The 25,988-nt window shown below is 37.8% G+C and overlaps 2 protein-coding genes and 3 non-coding genes across 7 annotated transcripts in view; 1 reads left to right on the top strand and 4 right to left on the bottom strand.

Annotated features, from left to right (window-relative positions):
- LOC106151899 (uncharacterized) overlaps window positions 1-12,575 on the bottom strand; it is a 35,539-nt gene extending 22,964 nt beyond the window's left edge. The window contains exons 1-13 of one of the 3 annotated variants that reach the window (XM_087015683.1): window positions 10,947-12,575; window positions 10,460-10,605; window positions 9,945-10,021; window positions 9,499-9,621; window positions 8,134-8,288; window positions 7,532-7,646; window positions 6,991-7,227; window positions 6,150-6,449; window positions 5,791-6,003; window positions 5,271-5,450; window positions 4,650-4,826; window positions 3,588-3,762; window positions 1,601-1,800 (exon numbers count right to left, since the gene is read on the bottom strand). In XM_087015683.1, coding sequence (XP_086871809.1) covers window positions 1,601-1,800; window positions 3,588-3,762; window positions 4,650-4,826; window positions 5,271-5,450; window positions 5,791-6,003; window positions 6,150-6,449; window positions 6,991-7,227; window positions 7,532-7,646; window positions 8,134-8,288; window positions 9,499-9,621; window positions 9,945-10,021; window positions 10,460-10,605; window positions 10,947-11,650 — 2,802 coding nt within the window. In that variant the 5' untranslated portion in view covers window positions 11,651-12,575. The remainder of the gene's footprint in view (window positions 1-1,600; window positions 1,801-3,587; window positions 3,763-4,649; window positions 4,827-5,270; window positions 5,451-5,790; window positions 6,004-6,149; window positions 6,450-6,990; window positions 7,228-7,531; window positions 7,647-8,133; window positions 8,289-9,498; window positions 9,622-9,944; window positions 10,022-10,459; window positions 10,606-10,946) is intronic. The other 2 variants (XM_087015684.1, XM_087015685.1) reach the window with 2 other exon arrangements.
- Trnag-ucc (transfer RNA glycine (anticodon UCC)) lies at window positions 8,734-8,805 on the bottom strand. Its single transcript has one exon. It is a non-coding gene; the product is annotated as a tRNA-Gly (tRNA).
- Window positions 12,341-12,414, bottom strand: Trnat-agu (transfer RNA threonine (anticodon AGU)). The gene has a single exon. It is a non-coding gene; the product is annotated as a tRNA-Thr (tRNA).
- Window positions 12,576-15,422: 2,847 nt separating the features above from the next.
- Trnat-agu (transfer RNA threonine (anticodon AGU)) lies at window positions 15,423-15,496 on the top strand. The gene has a single exon. It is a non-coding gene; the product is annotated as a tRNA-Thr (tRNA).
- Window positions 15,497-15,802: 306 nt separating this feature from the next.
- On the bottom strand, window positions 15,803-24,979 carry LOC106151901 (uncharacterized). Its single transcript, XM_087016338.1, has 16 exons — window positions 24,636-24,979; window positions 23,357-23,518; window positions 22,720-22,836; window positions 22,199-22,297; window positions 21,661-21,756; window positions 21,173-21,283; window positions 20,882-20,950; window positions 20,181-20,273; window positions 19,651-19,740; window positions 19,394-19,495; window positions 18,828-18,929; window positions 18,430-18,528; window positions 18,028-18,150; window positions 17,601-17,699; window positions 17,249-17,374; window positions 15,803-16,762 (listed from the first exon to the last, which is right to left on the bottom strand). The coding sequence occupies exons 1-16, from the start codon at window positions 24,648-24,650 to the stop codon at window positions 16,631-16,633; spliced, it is 1,635 nt and encodes a 544-aa protein (XP_086872464.1). The 5' UTR covers window positions 24,651-24,979; the 3' UTR covers window positions 15,803-16,630.
- Between the last annotated feature and the right edge of the window lie 1,009 nt (window positions 24,980-25,988).

Genomic DNA, 25,988 nt, shown 5'->3' with positions numbered 1-25,988 from the left:
AATCCATCCACAAATGTCTTTCATATCGAAACTGTAAATTTAATTATTTTTTCTTTGAACATTTGTCTTGGTAAGAATGGATCAATTAATATGTTAAATTATACTTTGTTGGTGGCAATAAATTGGAAGAATAAGTTAATTATTTCTTTATATACAGCATTTGCTTTTATGCTTCCTGGGCTAGCATTAAATTCACAAATCGGGGGGGGGGGGGCAATTTACAGGTTAACATTATAAACTTTATATAGGACAAATCTACTTCTATGGACAAATCAAGCCACACCCTGCTGCCACTTTTCTCGACACAGGATTGATACTACTACTTAGAAATAATCCATGCATGTCAGGGGTGGATCCAGGATTATTTGAAGGGGGATCCGGCTTTTTTTGGCATGACAGACTACAGATGGAAAGCTTACCCACGTCCCCCCTCAATAGGCCGAACAGTGCCATTTGGTACAATTTAGAACTATGATTCAAAATTCTAATTTTTAACAGAGACCATTGGTGTGATTTTTTACAGTGTAATTAATCTGTTTAATTTCAAGTATCCTTAGATTATCTATGCTCTTAGATGTAACTGACAATTTCAGCTGCAAAAGAGTAACTTTAAGGGGGCGGGGGGTACTAATGCATTACCCTCAACAATTCTCAATTGGTAGTTTATATAGTATACCCGGTTAATATAACATACACTGCATTTGAGTTATTCTGTTATCACATTACATGTACAATTCCTTAAAACGACACACACAAGAAAACACGTTAACATAATATATTTTAATTGTGACTTGCTGTTAAGTACGCTTATCCCTATTTTCTTCTTATATTTTTTCTTGAGCTTAATAGGGTCATACGTCTACGTCATCATTTTGTGAATGTGAATACAGCGCACCAAGTGGTATGTAAAATAACTAGTATTCACACGAAGCCCTCTATTGGCAAAATCCTCTAGCCCATCTTAGAATACGACTTCCGTGTGAGAGTGTGTGTGTGTTTGTATGTATGTATGAGTGTATATACATGTATGTGTGTGTGTGTGTGTGGAGGGGGGGGGGGGCTGGGGGGGAGGGAGCCAAGGACGGCTCACGTGTAGAAAATTACTTTCCCCAGTTTTTCAGTCATATAGCAGCCCTAAGTCAGTTGCCAAGTAACTTGCAGCAGTAGAGCTACATGTACTAATTAAGATGCCCTGGTCAATTCTAAAATTCAAATGTATACTTGAATCTCATAATATATCATGAAAAAATTGGTATTTCATGGTGGACCTGGAGCCTGAGCTAATGGATAACTGACTGATGTCTAATTTCAAGTACATCTTTGCTGTTATCTCTCTCCCCACACCATCACTACTTTTGTTAATGGTAGCTGTCCACATAAAATAGTTTTCCTAGGCCTGCTGGATAATACAGTATGTCTAAACTATTCCTAGAAAATAATCTAATTTGGCGGAAGAAAAATCAATACATTTGACCATTTTCCACCAAACCCTTTACAGATTTGGTACACCAGCTCAACTTGGCTAGAAGTACAGTGTACCAGTATCCAGCAGTTTTAGGGCAAAAAGAATTCAGCCTCAAGTGGGCTGTGAAATACTTACTTTTTTCTTGTTAGTGACTGTTGTCTTTCCATGACTCCCTGTGGAAGATAACATGTCATTTGGCAACAGCACCGTTGGGACAGATGCGAGAGGTGTGGGCGGGGTGCCACAGGGTGACTGTTCCTCAAACTGCTGAACCACACTGGTTCGTCTCAGTAATACCTGGCGGATCCACTCCTCCACTGTGTGCTGTGGCAGACCTGAATTATGATCAATAGACAGTGTGCAGTAAACTGAATGCCATGAAAAGCCAACAAGGGAAGGCTGAGAGCTAGGATTGGACAGTTATGAAGCACATACGTAGGAAATGCTCTTGGACGTGTCCAATAAGGTCACTGGCTGACATCATATTGACTGATGTCCTGACAATTTTCTCAGAAAAAAGAAAGGACAATGGAGTGTGAAGTTGTTTTTATGTTCAGATTTTTCTATTTTTCCATGTCATTTTATTTCATCCCATTATTTGTCATCTTTAGAACAACCATAAACTCAAACCATGTAGCTGTGAAATCCAAACCATCTTGGATTTACGTAGTTGCCAAAAGGTCTTGGCATTTCAACAGCAATCAGCCACAGGTAGATATTACATATACAAGCAGTGATATTGAGGTACTAGTAACATGTACAGTGTATGTGGCAAAAATGTCTATCTACAGTGGACTAGGACACAAAATATAAACAAAGCTAAAATCTTTGCCATCAAGACCATTATAAAAACTTAATTTACCAAATCACTGGGTAGCACTGTAATTTGAAACACCAAATGTAAGTACTTGAAAGTTTACTGTTATGGTGAACCCTAATTCTGGCATTTCAAATCTACAGGTACCAGTATTCCTAATTACTAAATAAATCTGAGATAAAACAAAAAAATTAAAATGGCTTACAGTATGTATCTCACATGCATGATTTAGTACTATAATCTCCTTAGGTAATGTTCAATGTTGAGATTGTAAATTAAATAAGTCATGGCCTTTAACAAATGACAAAAATAGTGCACAAGTGGACAAGATAAGTGGATTAATATTATGGGGACTGTGCTAATATACTTCAAAGGAGGACTGTGCTAATATATGGATATCTTTTAAGTCCATGAAACGTGTGAAAAACTGACTTGTTTGCGCAGTCAGTAACCCGAGTGAAATGCCTGAGAGACCAATGAAAGTAGCTGATTTAAAGGAAGATAACAGAAGCCAGTGACTTGATTAACACCTAGGAGAGTAGATAAGGTATTATCACCAGTAAGGCTATACTTGGGGGAAAAATGAATGGAAAATCAATTTTGGTCTGTAAGAATCCATTGATACCTAAATTGAGCTAACTGAACAAAATAAACTCATCACCAGGAAGACTCTCCAAGGAAATTGAATAAATTCAGTCTTGTGTATGTCGATCCCAATTTTAGCACATTAACAAGAAATAACATTTCCTTAGAGGGCTGCCAGGGAACATACTCTCTCTGTCCTCAAAGTGTCAAATGAGTTATGCTCATTAACTGGAAGTCAATACCGGACTGGAAGTGAACTTCAAGACTGTTCAATATTTCATTATTTGTTTGATTTGGTTATCACCGGCAGATTGAATAGTGGTTGTCACCCCGAGTTTCAGATTCTTCTGGAAACCAACTGAAGCCTTCATGTATTGATAGTGGGGGTCAGCTTCCAGTTATTTAACTCAGTTGTAAAACTAAGGGTGGAGGAGTGTAATAAATGATATTTATTTATTTTGTGGATTTTGTGGATTTTATAGAACTGTCCTTTAATGAGTGAGAGAGACAGAGAGAGAGAGAGAACCGGAGAAATAGAGAAAAAAGAGAGAGGCATATATCAGTCAATGTGTGTGTGTGTGTGTGTGCGTGTGTGTATGTATGTGTCTGTGTGTGTGTGTGAGAGAGAGAGAGAGAGAGAGAGAGAGAGAGAGAGATAGAGAGAGAGGGGGGGGGGAGAGAACTCAGGTTTGTTTCAGTGCCATGAAACTCCATTCTCACCAGGTATTGGGAACAACACCTCTAGGTCCAGCTGAAGGTTGGTGTCTCCACCATCTTTGAACTTGACACTGGTTCCCTTGTGTAGACTGTGCAGACACTGGTAGAGGGGGAAAGACTGTGGCTCTGTGACTTTTGCTCCTTTGTAAAAAACTGTTCCCGATGGTTTCAGCCACACCTGATAAGGAAATGTAATTTTGCACATTCTCATTTGTGTTCGAAGTCATTAATATACCCGTTTTCTGACAGTATCATAATATTATGGATACCAATCAGAGGATCGTAAATAAAAATATATACCCTCATCTTTCTCTGTAAATTTACTCCGTATTGCAATCTGTGATTACTCTACATGCTCAATAACATTCTTTGATTGAGCTATTTTTCACTTTCCCAGTCTGAAAAATTGGTGGCTCTGTTACTAGTGACTGTTTGCTATCAGATATTTCCATCATATAGTCAAGCTTACTAGTAAGGTATATATTGCAGAATCTCTATCCAACTGCCCAGTGACTATGTACATATTTAAATGCTGACAATTGCAGGGGCAGATTTAGGCCATCTTCTGGGTCTTCTGAAAGACGGTCAGATTTTCAAGTTTATATTGACGGGTATCTAATTTTTTTTGTTGGAAGACAGTCAAAATTGGAGGATGAATCAACAAAGATGAAAATTGGAAGACTGTCAGTAAATAGCTCTGGATCCGCCCCTGCATTGCAGATCCACATGCCCCCACCCCTCCAACTTAGGTGATGTACTCTCTCTCTGTCCCAACAACCAGGGCATTAGGCAGAATAAGACAGTTTTCCCATCCCTATGCTTTTGATAATACATAGTATAGTTTTCCTATCCCTATTACAGTATGTGTATTATTGCCTTTTATTGTCTTATATTTAATTTCTTCTTTCTGCCCCCCCCCCCTTCCCCCCAAAAAAAGCCCCCTGCCCCCTACCTGTAGCAAAATCCTGGATCCACCAGTGATGGAGCATAAAACATTTAGTGACTGGATCACCAAATAACTTAATCAGATCTTGAATTAATACTGTATATAACACTTAAACTCACTGTGTATGGGGTTCCCTTCCAGCTCCCTAAAAACTCCTGGAGTGACTGAATAAAGAGAGCTAAATGTACCCAAAGTAGTTCCACCACTGACTTCTCATCTCCAAGGTGCTCCTCGCCATTTGTCCTGGCTTCTATGTGCAGAGATGTGGCAGTAGGGGTTGTTATACAAACGTACACCTAAGAATAAATACAGACGAAATGGAGATTCACCGTTTTTATGCAGAAGCTGCGGGGTACTTGATGTCCTAATGTACACAAATGTGCACCTACCCACTGAGAATATATACAGACTGGAAAGAAACTGAGCGTTATGTTGCCAAATGTAGGCATTTGGGTTTTTTAAACAGACTATTGGTGTCTTGCATTATGCACCTGAAAAAACATACACACTGTGTACAATGAGCTTAGAAGGGTTTCTCTAAATGGCAATTTGGCTGTCCCAGACTTATGATAAATAAACTGGCATTTTGGGAAGGAAAACTGAAGGAATACAATAACCTTTTTCAGGTACATTAGAAAAAACCTTAAACTCTTTAAACCATCAAAAACATTATAAAAATAAGAAAGAAAACAAAAAACAGCCAAAGAAAGCACAAAATCATAGTAATGGTGTTACATCACCTCTGCTATTCTCAGTAACAGCCCAGTCTTCCAGTAATGTTGATAGCTCGCACCATGCTGCAGATCTTTACAGAGGGCCAGCATTCTCGGAAGAGCACCTCTGGCGCACCCTAGTGGGAATTCGAAGCACCAGCTCAGCTGTAGATCACCTTTTAGGGGATTTTCGGTCCAATTTAGTTGCTTTAAATGAAAAGGTTACTTTTTCATTGGGTGCTTTTTAGAGAGAGCTATGATGTAGATGGTGAAAGAACCATTTAAAATGTTAACAATGAGAAAACTGAATAAATTTAATAGTAATTAAGGTATTCTACTGTATCTTGAACAACAGTAAAGACCATTAAGTCAGTGTGCTTAATTGGTGTTTATGACTTTGTTGACATACTAAAAACAACCAAAACAACAAACTGCATACTAGTACTTGATTGCATTGAGATGTGCTCTCAATTGCGGCAGGTGTGAAGGCAATTGTGCTGTGCATTTTAAACTCTTGATATATATTTTTCTTAAACTAATGACTTACAGGCTTTTTATCAGGCAAACGGTTCATGAGAGGAGCATAAAACCTGACATCTGGAGACAAGTGTGGATAGAGAGGAAGAGCAAGGCTCCTGAACCCATTCTTTGTTTTAGAGTGCAACGTTAAAAGGTGGAGTCGCTTCAGTAGCTGAATCATCAGTGTTATCTGGTCCTGGTTCATGCTGACATCCTGGAAATAGTATCTCATTCGATATCTCTGAATTGCAAAATGGAGTCAATTATTTTCTGATGTGTGGTCTGTTGATAATGTTCATGAGTTTTAACTTACAAACCCTGCCTGGTTTAAAATACCAGAGATGACATACACAATAACAGCTTTTGGAAATGCATATTGCCCCTTACCTGCCACAGAAGAGGGAGCAGGACCTCCCTTACGAGTCCCTTTAAAGGGATCTCCTCCAACGCTTTGACTAGGAGCCCGGGATCAGGGCGTGCCTCGTTGCTCTTACTAGGCCAGAACTTGGACGCCTCAAACTTGAAAGCCTTCTTGTGATCGTCTAGGTGCAGTGCACAAAACATCTTCGCCAGACCCACTGGGTTGATACAGATGACTCTAAAGCAAGCGCAATGACTACTGTGACTGTTGTGGCTGGAGTTACTCTGGGTGTTGTCGTCGTTGAAATGGAAATCTTGAATGACTCCCTGGAGTAAAAACCATAGGCCTCTATATAAGATAAATTACGACAATTGTGCCAGGTTAAACTGAATGAGATTTTAAATCGTTATCAAATGCGTAGCATGAAGCTGCAGTTCAACTTGGCTAACCGTCCCTTGCCATTGAAATACTCTAAGAGCAGTCTTATCAGCAAAATGTCTTTGGTGAAATAAGAAAAAAAGGACAGATGTCTTGTTTATTTCAACCTACCGATGGCCATGCTAACTAATCGAATACAACGACAGCGTTTGCAATATTGCGCAAATGTCAAAAACCAGAAATAGAAAATTCTACCGTATAGAAAGACCAAAATTAAAAAGTATTTTTACCCAAGAGATCGCAAAATGCGTTCAATTTTTCATGGCATTTTGATCAGGATTTTACAAAAAGTAGAAAAATATGTCTGTACATTTCTAAACACAAAATCAACAATCAGACAAATGAGTGAAGTATAAATAAATAGATAAATAAGAGTAACATACATTAGGCCTGTATATACCCCTCTCACTGGGGACTGCCTCGTCTTACCACTTTGTGCATGAAAGCCGTTTCCTTCTCCAAATGCTCTCCGTACTCTCTCCCAGCCTGTTTAATGGCGTCGTCCCGGTACTGTTCCCAGCTGAGGAGGCAGGTGCCCTCCTGGCGTAGGCTGGTGATGTAGTTATGGAGGGAGACGGTCTCGGGGAGCACCCGGCAGTTTAGATGGGGGAAGATGTCAAAGTTCACTGCCTTGCTCAAGAGAACCTTGCGGACCTCCTCAACGCCCTGAAAATATTTTAATAATATAGTGCTCATAGTTTTTTTTTTAAATAATTTGTCCGATCTTATGAAGTTCGAGCTCGTCACATTACGTTGCGTACAGCAGCGTTTGTAGTGAAGCCCCTGTTCTCATATTATGAAATTAAGACGGTCGTGTTCTATTTGGATAGATCGGTAGAGAATGTTTTAAAAATATCTAAATTTTTTTGACAGGTGTTATTTACATTGCTGTCATAGCGGCATTTTAGTCACAGAAATCTACACAAGACACAAGAGCGCGTCTCTCTCTCTCTCTCTCTCTCTTTCTTACCGCTGCAGTTTTAGAGCTTGCCCCTATGATGGTAGAGTGTATTCTAGGCCTATGCTTCAGGTTATACTCTAACTCTTTTATTTTCCTGTCCACTCGAAGGTCGCTCTCTTCAGAACTGTGGTAAAAAAATAGTTCAACAAATGAAATGGAAAGAATCGTTTAGTACAGCTTGATAAATAATCCATGAAAATAATGTAATACATTTATAACAATAACACATGATACATGTATCTATTTGGAGTCTAAAATCCATTTAAAGTTCAGAACACTTCATAAAAAAGAAACATGTACAGGTTTTTATGAACAAAAAATATTAAGATACATAAAATCTAAAAAAAAAATCGAAAAAGGTTCTAGATAAAAACAAAAATAAAAATTACACATATTTCATAAAATGACATCAGTTTTGGCTTGGGACTTTTGCAGGTAGAATGTCATCATAACAAAAACTTAATCTATATTTATTTACGTGTATGTGTGTATGTAGGCCTATTCATTAATTTATATATCATTATAATATTATAATTATCTGTCTATACGTCACGCAACCCAACTGGCAACAGCTTTTAGTCTAAATATTCCATACACCGCTGTTATCATACCTTAGCTTATGTATCTCGCTGGCTATGCTGTCCACTTGTCTCGTCTCATTCTGCATTATCTTACACCTGACTAGGTCGTGTCTAGCCTTCAGCTTCTCCGGGGGCAGAACTTTCTCCGTCTTTGTGGACACCAAGATGATAGAGCTGCCAGGAGCCTAAAAACGTGTAGAATATTGTTAGAGCACTTGCAGTAACACAGAGAAAATTGATCATTTTTTTGCGATCATATTTTAATAGACAAATTTTAACTTTAAAAAGTAAAAGGGATAACAACTGTTCGTATGAGATCTATTACACAATAAATAAATTATTAACAACTCATAGAAATATAATATGTTCCATTTAACAAAAAAAAAAAAAAAATGGCAGTTATAGCAATTATTCTGCAATCTGTGCTTGTCATCGGACCTTCACAGATGGCTATACTCTGTAATAATCTCTTAATAACAAACTTTTTAGAAAAGAACAGGGACTAACTTTACATGTTGAAATGGATTCATTTACCATTGTTAAGTATGGTAAACTTGTCGTTTACCCCAGGAAAATTCTATTTTGGCCAAAACGAACAGTTGTTATCCTTTCAAGAAGGAAAAAAGGATTTGCGAGGACCGGGAGTCGAACCCGGATCGATTGCTTGGAAGGCAACCATGCTAACCGTTACACCATCCACGCTTGTTGTGCTACCTCAAACAATGTAAAAACCAGTTTTATGCGACATTGGAAATCGAGTTCACCTTATCAAACCATCTACATCACAACTTTATACAGTATGCCCTTAGATCCATTATTCACATTTACATGTATAATGAATCCAAATTATATCTAATTACATGAGGCTAAATGATGCCGAGTTTAACAACGATTGTTTTGTAGCCGGACTAATCACCTTTTGCCTTGTGACACTTATTTAAAGTGATAAAATATTTCAAAGCTTTTAGAGCAGGGAAGTCCCAGTTATACTTCCACGCTTCGGAAAAAAAACCCAGACAAGTCAGCAGTTTTCTAGTTAAACGAAATACTTATAACAAGATAAGCAACGGGAAACGTTAAAAAACTACAACGTATTCAAAACAAATCCTATCTCTTTAGACACTAAAAACTGTGGACCAGACCTATTGCGCATTTATCCTGAAATAAAATGAGATTTGGTCTAAAAAAAAAAAACAAAAAAAAAACGTGTGACAGGAATGGTAGTCCGCTAGAAACCGTAGTCCGTTCCCCATTACTTTGTACAGGTGACATTCGTCCTATTTACTAACCCCAATATCCCGACTTACCATAGCCTGTACTAATTATAGGGGACCCTGGACTTCCATTCTTAAGACAACCATTCCTGTCACACCGGTTCCAATTTATTTATCCCACCTTATACTGTATGTCATCAATATACTGTGTCACACCGTCATAGTTTGCCTGGTCGGCCGCATCAAATACCAACACATACAGGGCGGTACCTGTCATATACACTTGGTGGCAGCCCTGGTAGATCTAGAGAGAGAGAGATAGTTATGGAAATTTATTTATTTATTTATTTATTTATTTATTTATTTATTGCATCTTTTCAGTATATTATGTTAATTAATCAAACATTTGATTAATGTTTTTTTTACAGTTTTTCAAATGGAGAATGAGAGAGAGAGAGAGAGAGAGAGAGAGAGAGAGAGAGAGAAATCAAATTTACATGTAGTATGTACTACTAGAATTAAAATATTACATTTAACATCATATAACATTTTAGAAAACCAGTCAATAGAAAAAGAAAACATTCGTATCACCATCTTAAAAGTACAATTTTATAAATCACGTATTACCGGTCTGCCAGACAAATCCCATATATCAAGTAACAGAAATTTCTCTTCTCTGCTGAGTTGAAAGTCCAAGATTGACTCTGGAAATATAAATTGAAATTAATGTGAGTAAATTATTTGAAAGAAATAAGAAAAGGGTTGATCCTTTAAATGGCAATGGATCCTTATTTTAACTGCATTTTAATACACCAACGCATGTGCGCTGTTTTTAAATTGTTATTCCATAAAATTCTGACGACAAATGCATGGTATTATTTCTAACTTAAATTCCTTACCGATTAAGTTTTTCTGTGAATTTCTTAAATCATAAGTAATTTACATTCACTAATTTGTGAAGGAATCGAGCACCACGCGCCCTGGATTTCAAATCATTGTCGGTGACCTACAGGAGGTGGAACAACTTCTTGGTGACTTTAACTGTGCTGAACACTTCGCTTTTTCTCGCCGTTATTGCAACGTTAATAACCAAAGGTTGTCATAATAACTTGAAAAGTCTGGTAACTTGACCCAAATCTTACCGATATTTTTGTCGGTGAAAGGAAACCACAAGAACTGCGCTACGGCGTCGGTGTTGTGTTGCACCGTCTCCGCTGAGTCGCCTATGATGGAGTGAATGAGACTGGTCTTACCTCCGTATTCTGGACCCATAAATACCACCCTGACCCTGGAGGTAAAAGTGTATGAGAGAGGAAATAATAGAATATGATTTTAAGTGGAATTCAGAAAGAAAAAGTTTGCTGGAATTTAACGGATTTGTTAATATTGACGGATGTGTAAAATTAAAATTAAATATCCGTAATATACATGTACATGTATTTGTGTTGAGCGTGCGCTATACACGGCAATTGTACAGTTTATGCTTTCAACGCATAAGATTTTGGGGGAATACATTGCATTTGCATGGCGTCCCCCCTGTCATACTTGTTTCGGGTCAAGATAACTGCATTTTTGTGATACCGTGAAAAAAAACGATAAAAAAACATCGAAATGCACAGAGTCCTGTACCTGCGTTTCACCGTATTTTCTACCATTGCACTAACTGGCGTCTCCGGCGTTCTACTGATCTCAACCCGTGCGTTGTTCCGTTTTCTCCCCGGCAATTTCAGCTTCGGCAGCTGCTTAGAAGATCGTCGTCGCTTCCTTCGTGCACCGGCGACCCTCTCGTCACTGCTGTAGCTACCACTGCTCTGTTGCCCTCGCAGTACCCAGATGGGTGACTTGACCGTGGCTTGGGAGGAGTCACTCTCCCCCTCGTGGTCACTCCCGCCACTGGCGAGAAGAGGCGTGGATGCTGAATGACCGCCAGTGACGTCATCCACGCCGCCAACTTTGGGTTTTTCATTTGTATGTTTTTTAAAAATGTGTCGTCTCTGTTTGTGCTTCGTATTTTCATCATTTAGCAGCGGTGTGGCAGCGTCTGAAAGTTCAGCAGTGCTGAACGCGGGCCGTGTGATATTGACTTGTATTTCACTTGTTTGTACAGAGAGTTTTGTATCCTTAACACTGGTGTTCTCAACACTCACAGTTTTACCTCTTTTGGCGTTAATTTGTCTTAACTCGTACCAGACGTTGCCCCTGGAACCGCACGAGGAACCGAAGCTGCTTTCGAGTGTGCTGCACCCGCCGGCGTCGTACTCGCTCATGATGGACGAAATGGACGCTTGGCTGTCTACGCTTCGAACGCGATCCCATCCCTTTCTGCGGTCCATTGCTCCTTTAAAAGTTATTTATGAACGGTATTTTATACTTGATTTACTACATGGCCTAACCCTGAGGAAATGGTAGAAACACAGTTTTCCTATAAAGTCAAGACGGCAGAATGCAATACTCGTAATGTGTCCTTCATAGGGTTGCTCTGTACATTTGGGCATTGTAGAACATGTGTTATTTTGACCTATGGACGCGAGTATCAATTTTATTTTCGATTTTTTGGGAAATATCAATAATTCTTGAACGTTACGAAAACACGTGTTGGTTTACTTGTCGATAAGATATTGATCTGTCCCTTCGCATTGCTAACACCGGGTATTGATAATGTATCGGAAAATACAGGTATCCTTGTCGTCATAGATGACCCCTTTTTATAGCCAGGTTCTGACGGTTAATTCTGGTGATAATTTCTATCTCCTCTTTCGTCCTATCCAGCTCTCACAAACCCTTTCCCATTTTCCTATCTTCAACTGGCCAGCATCTCTTTCTCAGTGCGTTGCAAGCGTACCGTAGGTTCTAGATTCCGCTATTGCCAGCTCGATCTTGATTTCATATTTATCCCATATCAGCCCGATTCACAGTGACTCTGACACTCATGGCATGCAAGAGTGGACGTTCGGATAATTGGTCTTGTGCATGTATGTACTTCATATAGTAAAACAAACGAACAGAAAATATTGAAATAAAAGAGGCCCTACTGGGATTCGAACCCAGGATCTCCTGTTTACTAGACAGGCGCTTTAACCAACTAAGCCATAGAGCCCTCGATATTTTCCCATGCTATATCTCTCTCCGTCTCATAATAAAGGCGATAAATACCCTTTGTTGTTAAGGAGACAATGAAGACATAAAAGAGGTTGATTTCATCTTTCGACGGTGATTTGCATATGTGTGCGTTTCTCATCACATTACGTTTGTTATCCCTCAATCTCTTCTCCCCACCCCCACCCCACTCACGCATTCTTTTAGATATTTTGCAGATAACGTTTATCTCTTGCAATCAAAAAAATTAGTGAAACGCAATGTTTTCATTAATTAACATATACTAGTACACGCACACAGTAGGTCTACCAGTGTGGCCACAAACGACAGAGTCTGTCTCTCTTTCTCTCTCTCTCTTTTAATCGATTTTGGTGAGATTATTTCATTTTCGTGCACAAAAACACAAAGCATGGTCAAACCAAAATGTTCAATTTATATATATCGTACATGTACCGGTAGGAACTTCAGGTTCTAGTTTAACTCTGAAAAACACGTGTTGAATTCTACCCCCCCCCTCCCCCACTTTCCAGTCGTTACTATCCCCTTGGTAATAGTTACACTTTCCAATCGTTACTCCAATCGTTACACTTTCCAATCGTTACTCCAATCGTTACACTCGTTGCTCTCCGCCAGTTGAATATGAAGTTAAAAAGAGCAGAGGAATAGCCAGATATTTTTTGTACACATCCATGGACCTAATGAGAGATAAGGTCCATGTTAAAAACTTTCGTAAGACTTGGCATTCAAAATAGACAGTCCTACACGTCATTCTTTAACTATGAATACGTGATGATTTGAACGTTTTTACGAATAACGAAGCCTAAGGCATGAGATGTATCGCTTTAATTTTGTGACAAATGAAGCCATGCACTGCAAATTTACCCCGAAGCTTATAAAGGCCACTTCTACAGTGATAACTATGCAACTTGGGCTATTAATCTGAAGAAAACAATGCAGGGGCGGATTAAGGCCGTCTTCTGGGTCTTCTGGAAGACTGTCAGATTTTCAACTTTACATTGTCAGCCATCTAATGTTTTCTGTCGGAAGACGGTCAAAAATGGAAGATGGATCAACAATGATAATTTAGAAGACTGTCAGAAAATATCTCTAGATCCGCCCCTGCAGGTGAACCATTAACTCTCACCTATTGCCGAACGTAGTTTCCTCCTCATCTTGCTCTGACAACTCTATACCGCTGGAAGTTTCAGACTCCCTTCCCGAGCTCCTTCTCCGAGGTTTCTTCCTTTGCTGCGCGTTACCAGAACTTTCCACGCCCCCAGCGTTTCCCGTCCCCGTTCTCTCCAATCTGGCCTTGAACTTCATCAGTCCCCGTTCTGAACAGATCATTGTGAATAGAGTGTCTTTATCGTTTTTTTTTATAAGACTTATTCAATGTCACGCTGAGTGTGATGTTCAGGTCCTACATTTGCATCATGGATCACCATTCCACAAGTTCACCACATTTAGTTTGACAGAAGTTTAATTTAGCTGCTGGAACGACTTGGGTTTAACATCTCCCCTGATTTAGAAACGTTCTCATTTAACATTGACAATGGTCAAAAGTCCAGCACCGTTTGCCACCTTGAATGATTCTTCTATAGTTATCGCAAAGGAAAATTGAAAACTCGTCCTTGCTCTTTGAAAAATCAAAGTGGACCAATATGTTCCTTGCGTAACCGCTACACAGAAGGGGTTAACAGGCCGTCACAAAGCTCCAATATTTAACCAGGCACAGTCAATCAGGTACGGCTGGTTGATTAAAATTTCACGGACCCGTGACTATAATCACAAATTTACTGTGTAGTGATCTTGACTACTCGTTTGATCGGTCATTGGACGATCGTCTCGCTATAAAACATGTTCACGCCAGTCTCAATGCGTGGGTCAGCGGCAGCGGAAATCTGGCAGTACTCTTATATCATCACTGGACTCACATGCGACATACAACTGTAATGATGATCAATCACGTAAATAAGGTTCCAGGTATCTTTTGTGATCTTTTTTTAAACAAAACATCTTTAGAATTTATCGAGAATTCCACGAGTGGTTTAAAAGCTCCGAGTCAAAGAATACGGAATACGCATCACTGAATTCAAAATTGACAGATAAGTCCAGAAATAATATTCTGAGAATAAATCATCAGCATGTAGATATATGTAAAATAATCCGGAGTTCCTTGAAGCGGCATATAAGTATATTGTCCGTTAAAAATTTAGTCCCTCATCTATTTTACTCCCAACTCCTGCGAATCAGAGAAACAAAATTACTTTCATTATGAGATTACTGCATGCCCATGGCTGAATGATCATGACATTTGTCACTGCCACTGAAGTAGTTCTTCTCCAGAAAACGTGGCTGTTTCCCGAAGGGATTCTCAAATTGAAGCCAAAAGAATTCATGACAACTTGGTTTCCTGAATTACTGTAGCAAAACACAACAGCTTGTAAGATTCAACATAGAAAAAGTACTGGTAGCTGTTTTCCTAGTAATATAATGCAAGGCGCAGCTTTATCATTAGGAACTCTATACCTCTCAACGGTGATGCAATATTGGTTTGCTTGGCAACAGTATCAAGGCAACAGCCGGTTATATTCCCACGGCTCCGTTCCTCAGCAATATTTGGACTATTAATAACTTCTTTCATTTGCTTTTTAATTTTTGTATTCTGTCTTTTGACGTAGATATGAAACGTGCCCGCTCAGTGACAATCTGTCAACTTTTTATTCACACATTCTTTCATTTTTCATTCATTTATTCTTTTTTTCTCCCTTTTTCATTTACAAACGGCCAACAGACTCAAACTGTGTAGGAAAGTTCTTTTCTCAAAGGCAATTTACAATTGTATCATTCACAATGAAGCAATTACTCACAATCGAATGCACTGAGATCCATATCACGCGCAACAGATTTTATCAATTTTAATTGACAGTGTTTCTTATCTTCGTCTGAACAGAAAGCGGGCATTGTTTCTTTAAAAAGAAAGTCGGTCTAGTACAGAGATACATCAGCGGCTCTATGGCTTAGTTGGTTAAAGCGCCTGTCTAGTAAACAGGAGATCCTGGGTTCGAATCCCAGTAGGGCCTTCTTTTATTGCTTTTCATTAAATTCTTTCCAATTTCTGATCAAATCGTGGTAATTGAGAATTACCACTCACTAGGCGTATAAACCAATGTTGTGCACAATCTACAATGCAGTAGACCTGTTTGCCGAAGTCCATTCCTTTTTCTTTATAACTCTATGCACACTGAAAAGCAAGTGCTTTAATTTGGTTACTCTATTGATTGTTTTAATTGTTGCGAAATATAAACACCGAAGTATCTAACTTACACACCTGTTTTTGGAATGCTGTCTATTACATGCGATAAAATTAAACAGAAAAAACCTTCAAATCATTTACCCTATATCGTTATATATTTTAGTCTTAAGAAACACAAATCACAAAGAAAGGGGCATCATTCAATCGTGCTATAAAACTTGAAATAGATCAGAAAGAACACTTTTATATACAGTCATGATATCTTAGAATATAAAAAAGACTTAACGTTATAATACATGACTTCACTGCTACGTAAAACAGCGAATGTAGCACTAGTGCTCACAAGATAAATACTGACTCATATGCGAAGGAAGTTAAAAGAAATAGAAATTCCCCATACAGTGCATACATACCAACCGAAATGTTAATTTTGACTGTACGTTATTAACAATTTCCCCTGCATCTGTTCATCGTTAAATTACTTTACATAGAATACTGTCTTCTCGATATGGAAGATACTCTAACCCCCCCCCCCATTCATACGTAATAAGAACACGTCGCAAGGTCAAATGATTAAAAAAGAAACGACTGCAGGAAACAGAGCGCATATTTACACCATACCCGGTACCCGACTGATATACATGTACATATACTTATACATTTGTACATATACATGCCAATAAATAGACCCTCTCAATATTTGAAGTATTCCCTTGTGATTTTAATGCGGTTGAAGATATGCTAGATGTAGTATTATTATTCCGTGGTTGTATTGTACACGATTTAAAAAATTGTCTGAGGCACCTTCAATACTCGGAGAGAGATGGGAGCCATCTTCTGCTTTCTTCTGTTTTCTTTCTGTTTTCTTTGTGTGAGATTTAGAGATTGAGAAGACAGCATAGATATATATACACATACTACGAGATAAGACGCCTCACAGTAAACCATTTGTATAACGAATTCACATTATTGTACAGGATTTGGACTGCTTTTTCTGGTCCTTCTCTAGGGGTGCATCTACGTTTTGGTCTGTCTTGTCGTTTAGGCGGTCTAGCTCGGAGAACCTGTCGGACTGAGAGTCGCTTAGGGAGTTCTGAAACATTAAATTTATTCTTTGATTTTATGGTTGTGCATGTCAGTTATTCAATGTGATGGTTTAATGCTAAATATTATTGTGCACATGTATCACTGAAGATACAGTATATGCGTACTGGGGTAAATATTAGCAACTTATTTCTTTCAATGAAAGAGGGAATAAATTCCAAAGTTACAACTGTTTACAAAATCCTATATAATTTCACTACAAAATAAATTTAAGGAAAACATTGATGCAATATATCGATAGGATATTTATAAAACAAGAAAAATGAAACAGAATTTGATACGAAAATTCTGGATGTTGAACAAATAGTTTATTTTGAATTACCCTAACTAGGGCCTATATATGTATTGCCATCTATCTATTTTATACACATGAGAAACTTTTACTTTTCACTTTAAGAAATGGTAAGTTTTATCTAAACATATCACAGAATGAAAAAAAATCATCTCTGAAACGAATGAAATTGTCTGAGCTCACCACTGCCGCTTCTTGCGTTGCTTTTTCCTGGATATAATTGCTCATGTACATCAGGATCTTCTTGCGGTCGTCATCTTTGCATTCTTTTATGTCGTTTTCTAGCATCTGCTCGATTGTCTGACCCATCTTTAAGAATCAAATATTTTTTGTGACAAGACACAAGAGTAAGGGTAAAGACGTTTGACTGTCTTATCCGATTAGTATTTTCATTCCTAGCTAATAAGTGCGATCATTTAACCAATTTCATGTCCTGCGCAAACGTTGCCCTTTTCCTTGAAATTAAATGCAAAGACAGTCTCTGACACTCCGTGTGATATAAGGAAAAAAAAACTGTTTTGAGGAGAAAACCTACCGCAACGCTCTTCAGGTGCATGTTGGCGCCGTTTTCTACCGCCAGGTCAACAAGAGCTTGAGAGTAGGTGGCAACTTCGTGCAGGAACGTCAACCCAGTCTGAAACAAACAATGACGTTTTGAAAATATCTTTAATGCATTTGGATATTTTAAAATAAAATAAAGAATCATTGAATTCGTAAAATTGCCTTTGACATCATGAGGTTAACCGAAATATTCAAGTTTTAAATATAGTATGCCTAAAAGTTCCGGAGGGTTTAGTTTCTCATTAAACGTGAGATATTAAAAACAAAAGAGCTCATTGAAAGCCGAAACTTGACAATTATTCTCTAATTTTGCGTCTGAGGGCAATCACGGGTTTCTGTCCTCTGTGTAACCCTTGTTGCTGACCAGGTACCGTTGGCTACCATGCGGCACATGTACTCACCGAGGTTGGTCTGTTTGGGTCATAACCGTGTTTGAAGAAAAGTTCGGCTAGCGGCAGCAAGTCAAACTCCTTGCCTTCGTACTGTACCATATAGTTTGCGTACTCTAGAGGCGTCATACCGTTCTGAAATATTACATCAATAATGATAATAATAAAAATAATAATGACGAATAATCAGATCAAGAATTTGGTATGACATCACTGACAGTGTGACCAGGCCCCAGTTTCACACACAAACAAAAAACTCATTTCCCTGGCTTAGTTGACTAGGGTTTCCATGAGAGTGATGTTACAGTGCTTCTGATAAGGTAAGATGTTTGCTAATTAAGTTCTTAGCAAGAGAACCTGACTTAAGTTTTTTCTTTTGTGAAACCGGGACTAGAAGACTAGCAGGCTACCCACCGTGTCCGTGAGGTTGAGGTCGGCCCCCCTGTTGATCAGGAACTCCACCGTCTTCAGGTGACCGTTCCCTGCGGCATAGTGCAGCGCCGTCATGCAGTACTGTGGACAAACGAATAGATAAATAAATAATAAACTGTTTATTGTCTCGCCACCTGTATTTTCTTACTTGTGATAAAAAGAGGAAAAACAGTAGAAAATAGATAGAAGTTTAGAATATCTTTTTGGAGACAATGAAGACGTTTTAAATGAAAGTACTTGGTGTAACTTTGAGTTATTAAAGATAAAAAGCTTTGCGGTGTTTGAAAAGCTGTAAATGATAATTTATTTTTTTTCCTCAGTTTGGTCATGAAGGATGGTCTTAGCACTGTAACCCTGTATGGTCGTTATGTCCCCCTTACCTTGCCGTCCGGCATATTGACGTCCACCCCTGTACTGAGCAGGTACTCCACGACATTCTTGTGGTTGTTCTCTGCCGCAGTGTGGATGGGGTTCTGGCACGACTGGAAAGACGCGTTAAACTTTCTTTAATTATTGTTTTATCGTAAAAGTACGATGTATTTTCATTTTTTGCGAATTCTTAATGTCTGCGTTGCAGAAAGCATTAAGAGGGAAAGTTAATTTTCAAGAAAAAAAAACATCTAATTGGCTCATTTATAATGGTAAAATTTTGCTGTTATTCAGTTTTGTTAGATATATACTGGACATTGACCAAATCTACATTATATCCTCTACCTTCCAACACCGAAAAATGGTTAAAATAATAAATTAAAATAAGCTAAGTAAATATATAAAAATAGAAATACAAAATACATGATAAATAAGATTAAAAGAAAATAATGATGTCAACAAAATGCATAAATAAAAAATAAACGAAATTGTGTGAGTTTGCATAGTCAGCTATGAAAAAGAAAAAAAAAAAAAAACGTTAACGGGTCAATGGCTTCTACAGGCTGATGACCTTTACCTTGCTGAGGCACTTTGGGTCTATGAAGTCGTCTTCACAGCAATGTCTCACAGCATCAATGTCCCCTTCCCCTGCCTTGGCCACACATTCTTCAATAGTCTCCTAAAATTTGTGAAACGTTAGAACTAATATTATCTCCTTATACAGCAGAGAACATTTGAGTATAAGGTTACCGATTAACAATAAGGTTTCAGAAATAATTCTAATGCAAGTAATGTTTCCCTTCTAACGTGTATTTTAGGAAACACAGAACTTACGTGGAACCTCTTGATATTGTCGCTGTCCAGTAACTGGGACAGTTCTTCGTTTCCTTTCTCCATTGCGAGCTCGTACGGAGTCTTTCCGTCCTGAAATGAACCAAGGCTGATTTATATGCTTTGCGTTAATGTTTTTGGACAAGTATAAAGTGATTGCGGCACTATGGCGATATTTATGTCCGTGTGCGTGTAAGAATATGTGTATGGTGGTGGTGGTTGTGGTTGTGGTGGTGGTTCGGGGGTGGTGGTGGTGGTGGTTGTGGTTGTGGTTGTAGTGGTGTTTCGGGGGTGGTGGTGGTGGTGGTTGTGGTGGTTTGGGGGTGGAGGGAGGCAGGGAAACTACAAGTTTAGATGCGGGGACTCCGATCTGACTAAAATGGTTAGTGTTCAAATGTTTGTATCTTTTAAACTCTTACATTTGTTTTAACTGAATTTAATATTCTATGAAAAAAAATGAATTGTTATCTTTTATCCAGACATAACTAGCACTTGCATGGCCGTCCTCGAACTTGACATATAGCAACACTCACCTGGTTTTTTAATTTGTTCCAGCGATCAAAACTTCTGTGGATTTCCATCCAAATGGTATCAAAATCACCTCTGTCGACTAGCTTGAATATGTGCTGCAATAAAAATAAGAACAAATTTAGGGAACACAAGAAACAAACTCACTTCTAGGCGTGTTCGGGGTGTGAAATCTATCTTGTTTTGTTTGGAAAATAAAAGATATTTCATTCCAATCTACACATTTGTAGTTTGACACTTTAAGAGAAGAAGAAAACATTTCATAAAGTGCTAAAACGTTGAACACTGATTAGTTCTGTTGCAAGCATAACGCTGTCGACACGCATGCCTCATAAAAGAAAACACGATGGGCCTTGACTGAGCTTTCATACTGGTTTTTTTGGTTTGTTCAATTTGAAATTAATGTGTAGTTATTTGATAAAGTGAAGTAACTTCGGGTTCTTAAAAGTAGCAGTTTCTTGTTTTTGTATAAATACATTATTTCATTTAAGAGGACCTCTACTTATACTAACTAAGAAAACAGTTTTATAAGTTAAAACTAAATTTCATCTTTAATTCTTCAAATCTTTTGAATTTTCGAAACCGACAACTGAATCAGGAGATAAGGACGTAGATGGGTTCAAAGAGGGTCAGATGAATACTTTGTGTTGCTGACGTATGGCATTTTGTCTGTATACGTGTGCAATGAAATTTTCACTTCTTTTACCTTATTCAGTTTGATAAGTATATCTTTCCTCTTGTGTTCTTCCGCCAGGTCATAGACGGTCTTATTAGTCTGAGATTAAACAGAGAAGAACGTGAGCTAATAATAATAATAATAATAATAATAATAATAATAATAATAATAATAATATAACAAAAAAGACCAGGGATATCCATCAAAGTTTGACTATACCCTACAGGTTTTAAGTTTGCTATCTCAATGCAATTAGCAATTGGGCATGATGACAAAGCGAAGTCATATATTTTGACGTTATAATTGAAGTCTATAGTATACCAGGTAATCCCGGTGGTACAAGTGAGCGCCGTGGGCCAAGGCTGTCTCTATGGCGTCGGCCCAGTCGTCACCCTGCTCCTCGTAGTAAAAAAGGACGGTCCCGTTCATTTGCTGAAATTCAATATTAAGGGTAACTTACGAGATTACGTGAATATAAGCATAAATATAATATTAACTTTAATTAGATTTCATCAAATTGAGACAATTTTAATGATTCTGCCTTATGTACTAGTACATGTATAACTCAAATTGCTTTTATGCAATCTTTGTGCCAGTTTCTATTATTTTCATTTGAGTATTCTACGCATTCTCTCTGCATTTGCCATATTTTGGGCGTCTTTTCTGGGAGTCATAACATGTTTAATAGGGAACCTCATTAACAAAGAAACAAAGCACACTATTACAGTAAATGCTCCCACGTTGCGATAGCGGAGCTGGACAAATTTGCATTGCAGCAATTGAGAAAGCACATCTACCGCATTCCTCACCTCCGCTCTCGTGTCCGCATCGCAATGGTTGTTCTCCAACAGCCAGCCTAGCAGGGTATGGTCATTGACACTCCACATAAGAACCGGAGAGCCATTCTGAAACAGTAACGACATTTTTCTTGAAAAAAAATAGATGTTAATAACACATACTTTATTCTTGTTGGAGACAATGGGATAGGCTAAAAAGCAAAAGCTCCCCTCTATACAGATTTTGAACACGTTTTGTTGTTATATTCTTCAGTTAGTGAAATGCCAATTTTCAGAACTGTCTGACAGAACAAAAATCAGATAAATGAAATGTATCCAGGGCCGTTGATTTATATACAATAAGCAACTTGATGCATTAACCATTTTTGCTTGTTTGTGGAAGATGTTCATTTTTAAAAAAACAAATAGATAAGGCAATCTTAAAAAGTAATGCAAGTGGATACGCATTTCCCATGCTTTGCTACTGTGCGACCTTTCACAGTAGGAAAAAGGTGGTCGCGCGCAATAGTTTGCTACTTCATGGACGTTAACCATTAAGAGTTATACTTACAAATCCACGTATGGTTGTATCACCACCAGCGTTGATTAACATCTTGATGACCTCCCTGTCTCTGCGAGCTATGGCTTTGTGCATGGCGGTGAACCCGCTCTGGAAAAGACACGAGGACATAACAATAAACATCATTGTGATCTATGGCGCGGAAGTCGTGAAGAGGAGATACCACTTGAGGGATATTCCTTAATTCATTTTCTAATTATAGTGCAGGCCATAGCTATGATTATTCAGCCAATTACCCATATTGCAAATATTCACTTATGGAAATCATTTTACTGTACAAAGAGTAGGCCTACTATTAAAAGAAGCACGATTCGTAGAAACTGAGTGAAACTGCTAATTTCGCACTTATGAAAGTCAAAATGAGAAACGGCTAAACATCTAAAGAGGAATGTTCTCCCTGCATCATTTGTAGGAGTTTAAACTAAAATTATGATTTTCGATATGATGTCGTTTGAATATGTTGATCAGAAAAAGTTATTATTATTGTTATTATTATTCATATATTTTAGTACCTTTCGCAGCCTTTGGTTGACCTTGACCTTCCATTTTATAAGGATCTTAACCATACGACGTCGGATTTCGTAGTCCTCACACTCGATGGCCTTAATAAGCGGGGTTGAGAAACCATCCTAGGTTACAGATAGAAATACAGGTATTTAAATTTGTAAAAAAAAAAAAAAAAAAAAAAGAAATATTCTCATTGCCAGGTCAGATTATTGCTGAAAATGGGCATATAAATTTTAATTTAAAAATGCCATAAAAAAAACAGAAATATTCTCATTGCCAGGTCAGATTATTGCTGAAAATGGGCATATAAATTTTAATTTAAAAATACCATATAGGATTTAAAAAAAGGGGAAGATGGTTAGCAGCCTTTGAATGATGTAATGATTAAAGTTACTTTTAAGTTAAGCAAAACATCCTAAAGTTAACGAGGGCAAATCAAAAACTGATGCAGTACATACCAGATATTTTAATATAAAATTAAAATATTATTATTATTATTATTATTATTATTATTATTATTATTATTAAAATAACGTTATGGACATATTTAATAGAGATTATGTCAGACATCTAAGAAACAAGTCCACTTTAACTCAAGGCACATACAGACGACGCCTTTTCTGTGTACTATTCAATACATACCTTGGAATAACAGTTAATATCAGCCCCTCCTTCGATGAGGTAAGTCAACTCCCTGACATCTTTGGCTTCTATAGCTCTCAAAATCTGGGGTTCCTCGGCGTCTCCTTGCGTCCCCTTCTCCACATCGGTTTGTGACGTCATGGGTAACCCAGATCGTGGACCCTATGACAAAATATCAAATCATACAATAAGAGGTCTTTGGATATTGTTAGATATCAAGTGAAGATGATGTAAGTGTCACCAATGGCGAATTACCTGTCACCAACCAAAAGATGCTCGTGGAGAGGGCGAAACTTGGTAATTGTTATCATTTAATGATAGGAAGTATGAAGGTCAGAAATAGATTGAAGTTTTGAGTTGTATGATAAAGGGAATTTAAAAAGCATTTGAATGAATAAAAAGTTTTAATGAAACATTGGTTGTTGGATACTAGCTGAATTAATCTTCTTAAAACTCTATAACTTTACATATATTTCTAGGTATATCTAATATCAAATCTGACCCTTTTGTTTTAAAGTATTTTATACTGGATTTTCGTGCAAGATCTTATTTTCCTCGAAAAAAGTATTTTCTCCTTCTTACCAACGAAACATTGCTCGACCCGTCCCAGCAAGAATGTCTCATATAATTTTTAATTAAAAAAACTTAGTTTAAACGAATTATGATTCATTTAGACTGCCTTGTCTTCCTGACATTTCAGAGGGAATTAGGAAAAGTAAGAAGCTTAGTAGGATAATTAGACCCAAAAATATGACATTCGGACGTTTTCATATGTGTTAAGTAGGCTAAATCCTTAAAGACAAGACAACATCTTTTAATGTTCGTGAAGAAATAATTTCAGACATCCTAATTGTAACTACTGCTTTATAAGCATATTCAATCACAGTTGTTGTTTTTATTTTAAAGTAATCATATTGTTGTCTTTTCAAACGCATTGTACCGTATTGTCATTGTATGGTATTTCCAAAATTAATAAATAAATAAATAAATAAATAAATAAATAAATAAATAAATAAATAAATAAAAACGTTCTTCGAGACTGAACTTGACAGACTCACTCTTGACTCCACTTAACTTTGCCATAAATGTACAAAGCTTCAGTATGACTCCTAGACCATGCGCTAATATCCACTCAAAACTCAAGGCCAAATACACTCCAACTGCTAGGCATAATAACTTCCTCACTTTCCAACTCTCTCTATAAAAAAACCTTCAAATCCCCTTCAGTAGATTGGAGCTACAGATACCAAAATAGAGAAAACAATACAAATACACTCACCTGCCCTTGCACCATGAATTCTTATCTGAAAAATCAAGTTATTCTTCCTACAAGTGCTGGGTTATATTCGATTTGTTGTACTTGATATTTATAGAAATATTTACACCAATTGTATGGAAAATGCACAGTTTCTAGCACACACGGTTTCTGGCATCGAAAATCGATAAGCAAAAGCACAGCCTATAGAAATGTATTAAGGCACACGTTGGATAACACGAGTCCGATAATTGGAAATCGATATAGAAATCCAAGTCAACAAAGCGTAAATATATGCACATAGTCTCAACACGTGTGGTAACTAAGAAGCCAGCGTAACTTGACATGTAGTTGCCCGCCAATGTCCCCTTCTCCCCCACAGGAAATTCTGGTTTTTAGGAATTTTGTCAGATATATTAAAATGGGAGAAATAATAAGTTAAAATCTGGCGATGATATGCGTGAAGAGGAAGAGGAGTTCCAAAATGGAGAAGTAGCTTTTCACGCAGAAGAAAACGATTTGCTCATTGCGTTTGGTGAGACAAAACTTTCACAATTTTCGCAATCACAATTACCTCATGGAGAACAGGGGCTGATTATTCGTAAGAACGTTAACTAGACTACTACTGGTTCAAATTTGATTTGAACTCGAGATCAAACAGAATTAAAACCAACACTGCACATGCTTCGCATATAAACCATTTCACCATACGAATTTTCAAATTTGTGAGCGACTTACTTCTCAGGCGAGGTGACGTCTCTCTGAGAGGCAAGCTTACTAACACAGTTAATACTGTATTTAAAAAAGATCATTTTAGGCCTAAAACGATTGAATACATTTTCATTTCGCACAAAAGATTTGAGCGAAGTCTGTCTCATTTCGCTACGTATATTACAATACATATATTTCGATACGCGAAAACGCTCTCCTTCTTTGTTTGCCTTCGGGGGGTATGGTGGGGTATGGGGTGAGGGGGGCGAGAGGTTTTGTCGGCGTACATACCCCCATATTCTGCTACATTATTTTCCGGTGTTTACAGGCATGCATCCGACAAGATCAGCAGTTCAAGGTGTCATATCGACAACAGGTGTTATATTTCCCTGGTTTTGTCTCACATTGCAGGGAACCCGTGGTAACATAAACTGTATGCACGTATATGTCAGGTGCTCTTTGTAAATGCACACTTGTTTAAGGCATCATGACGATGTGTACCCCCTCCCCTCCTATGAAAGCAACAGGTTATATTCTGGAGTTGCAGGAAGATTTCCTCAGTGTGTTATATCATAAGAATATAGAAAATATGACTAATATGTCACAGGTACAGCTACTACCCAGTTATTGTATTATTGCAAATTACAAAGTATTTACATGAACACA

Source organism: Lingula anatina, chromosome 6, assembly GCF_051362555.1.
Source record: "Lingula anatina isolate TDL-2025a chromosome 6, LinAna3.0, whole genome shotgun sequence".
In the NCBI taxonomy this organism is placed as follows: domain Eukaryota; kingdom Metazoa; phylum Brachiopoda; class Lingulata; order Lingulida; family Lingulidae; genus Lingula; species Lingula anatina.
Note: the sequence above shows the minus strand (reverse complement) of the source record. Positions and strands in the feature narration are given on the sequence as shown.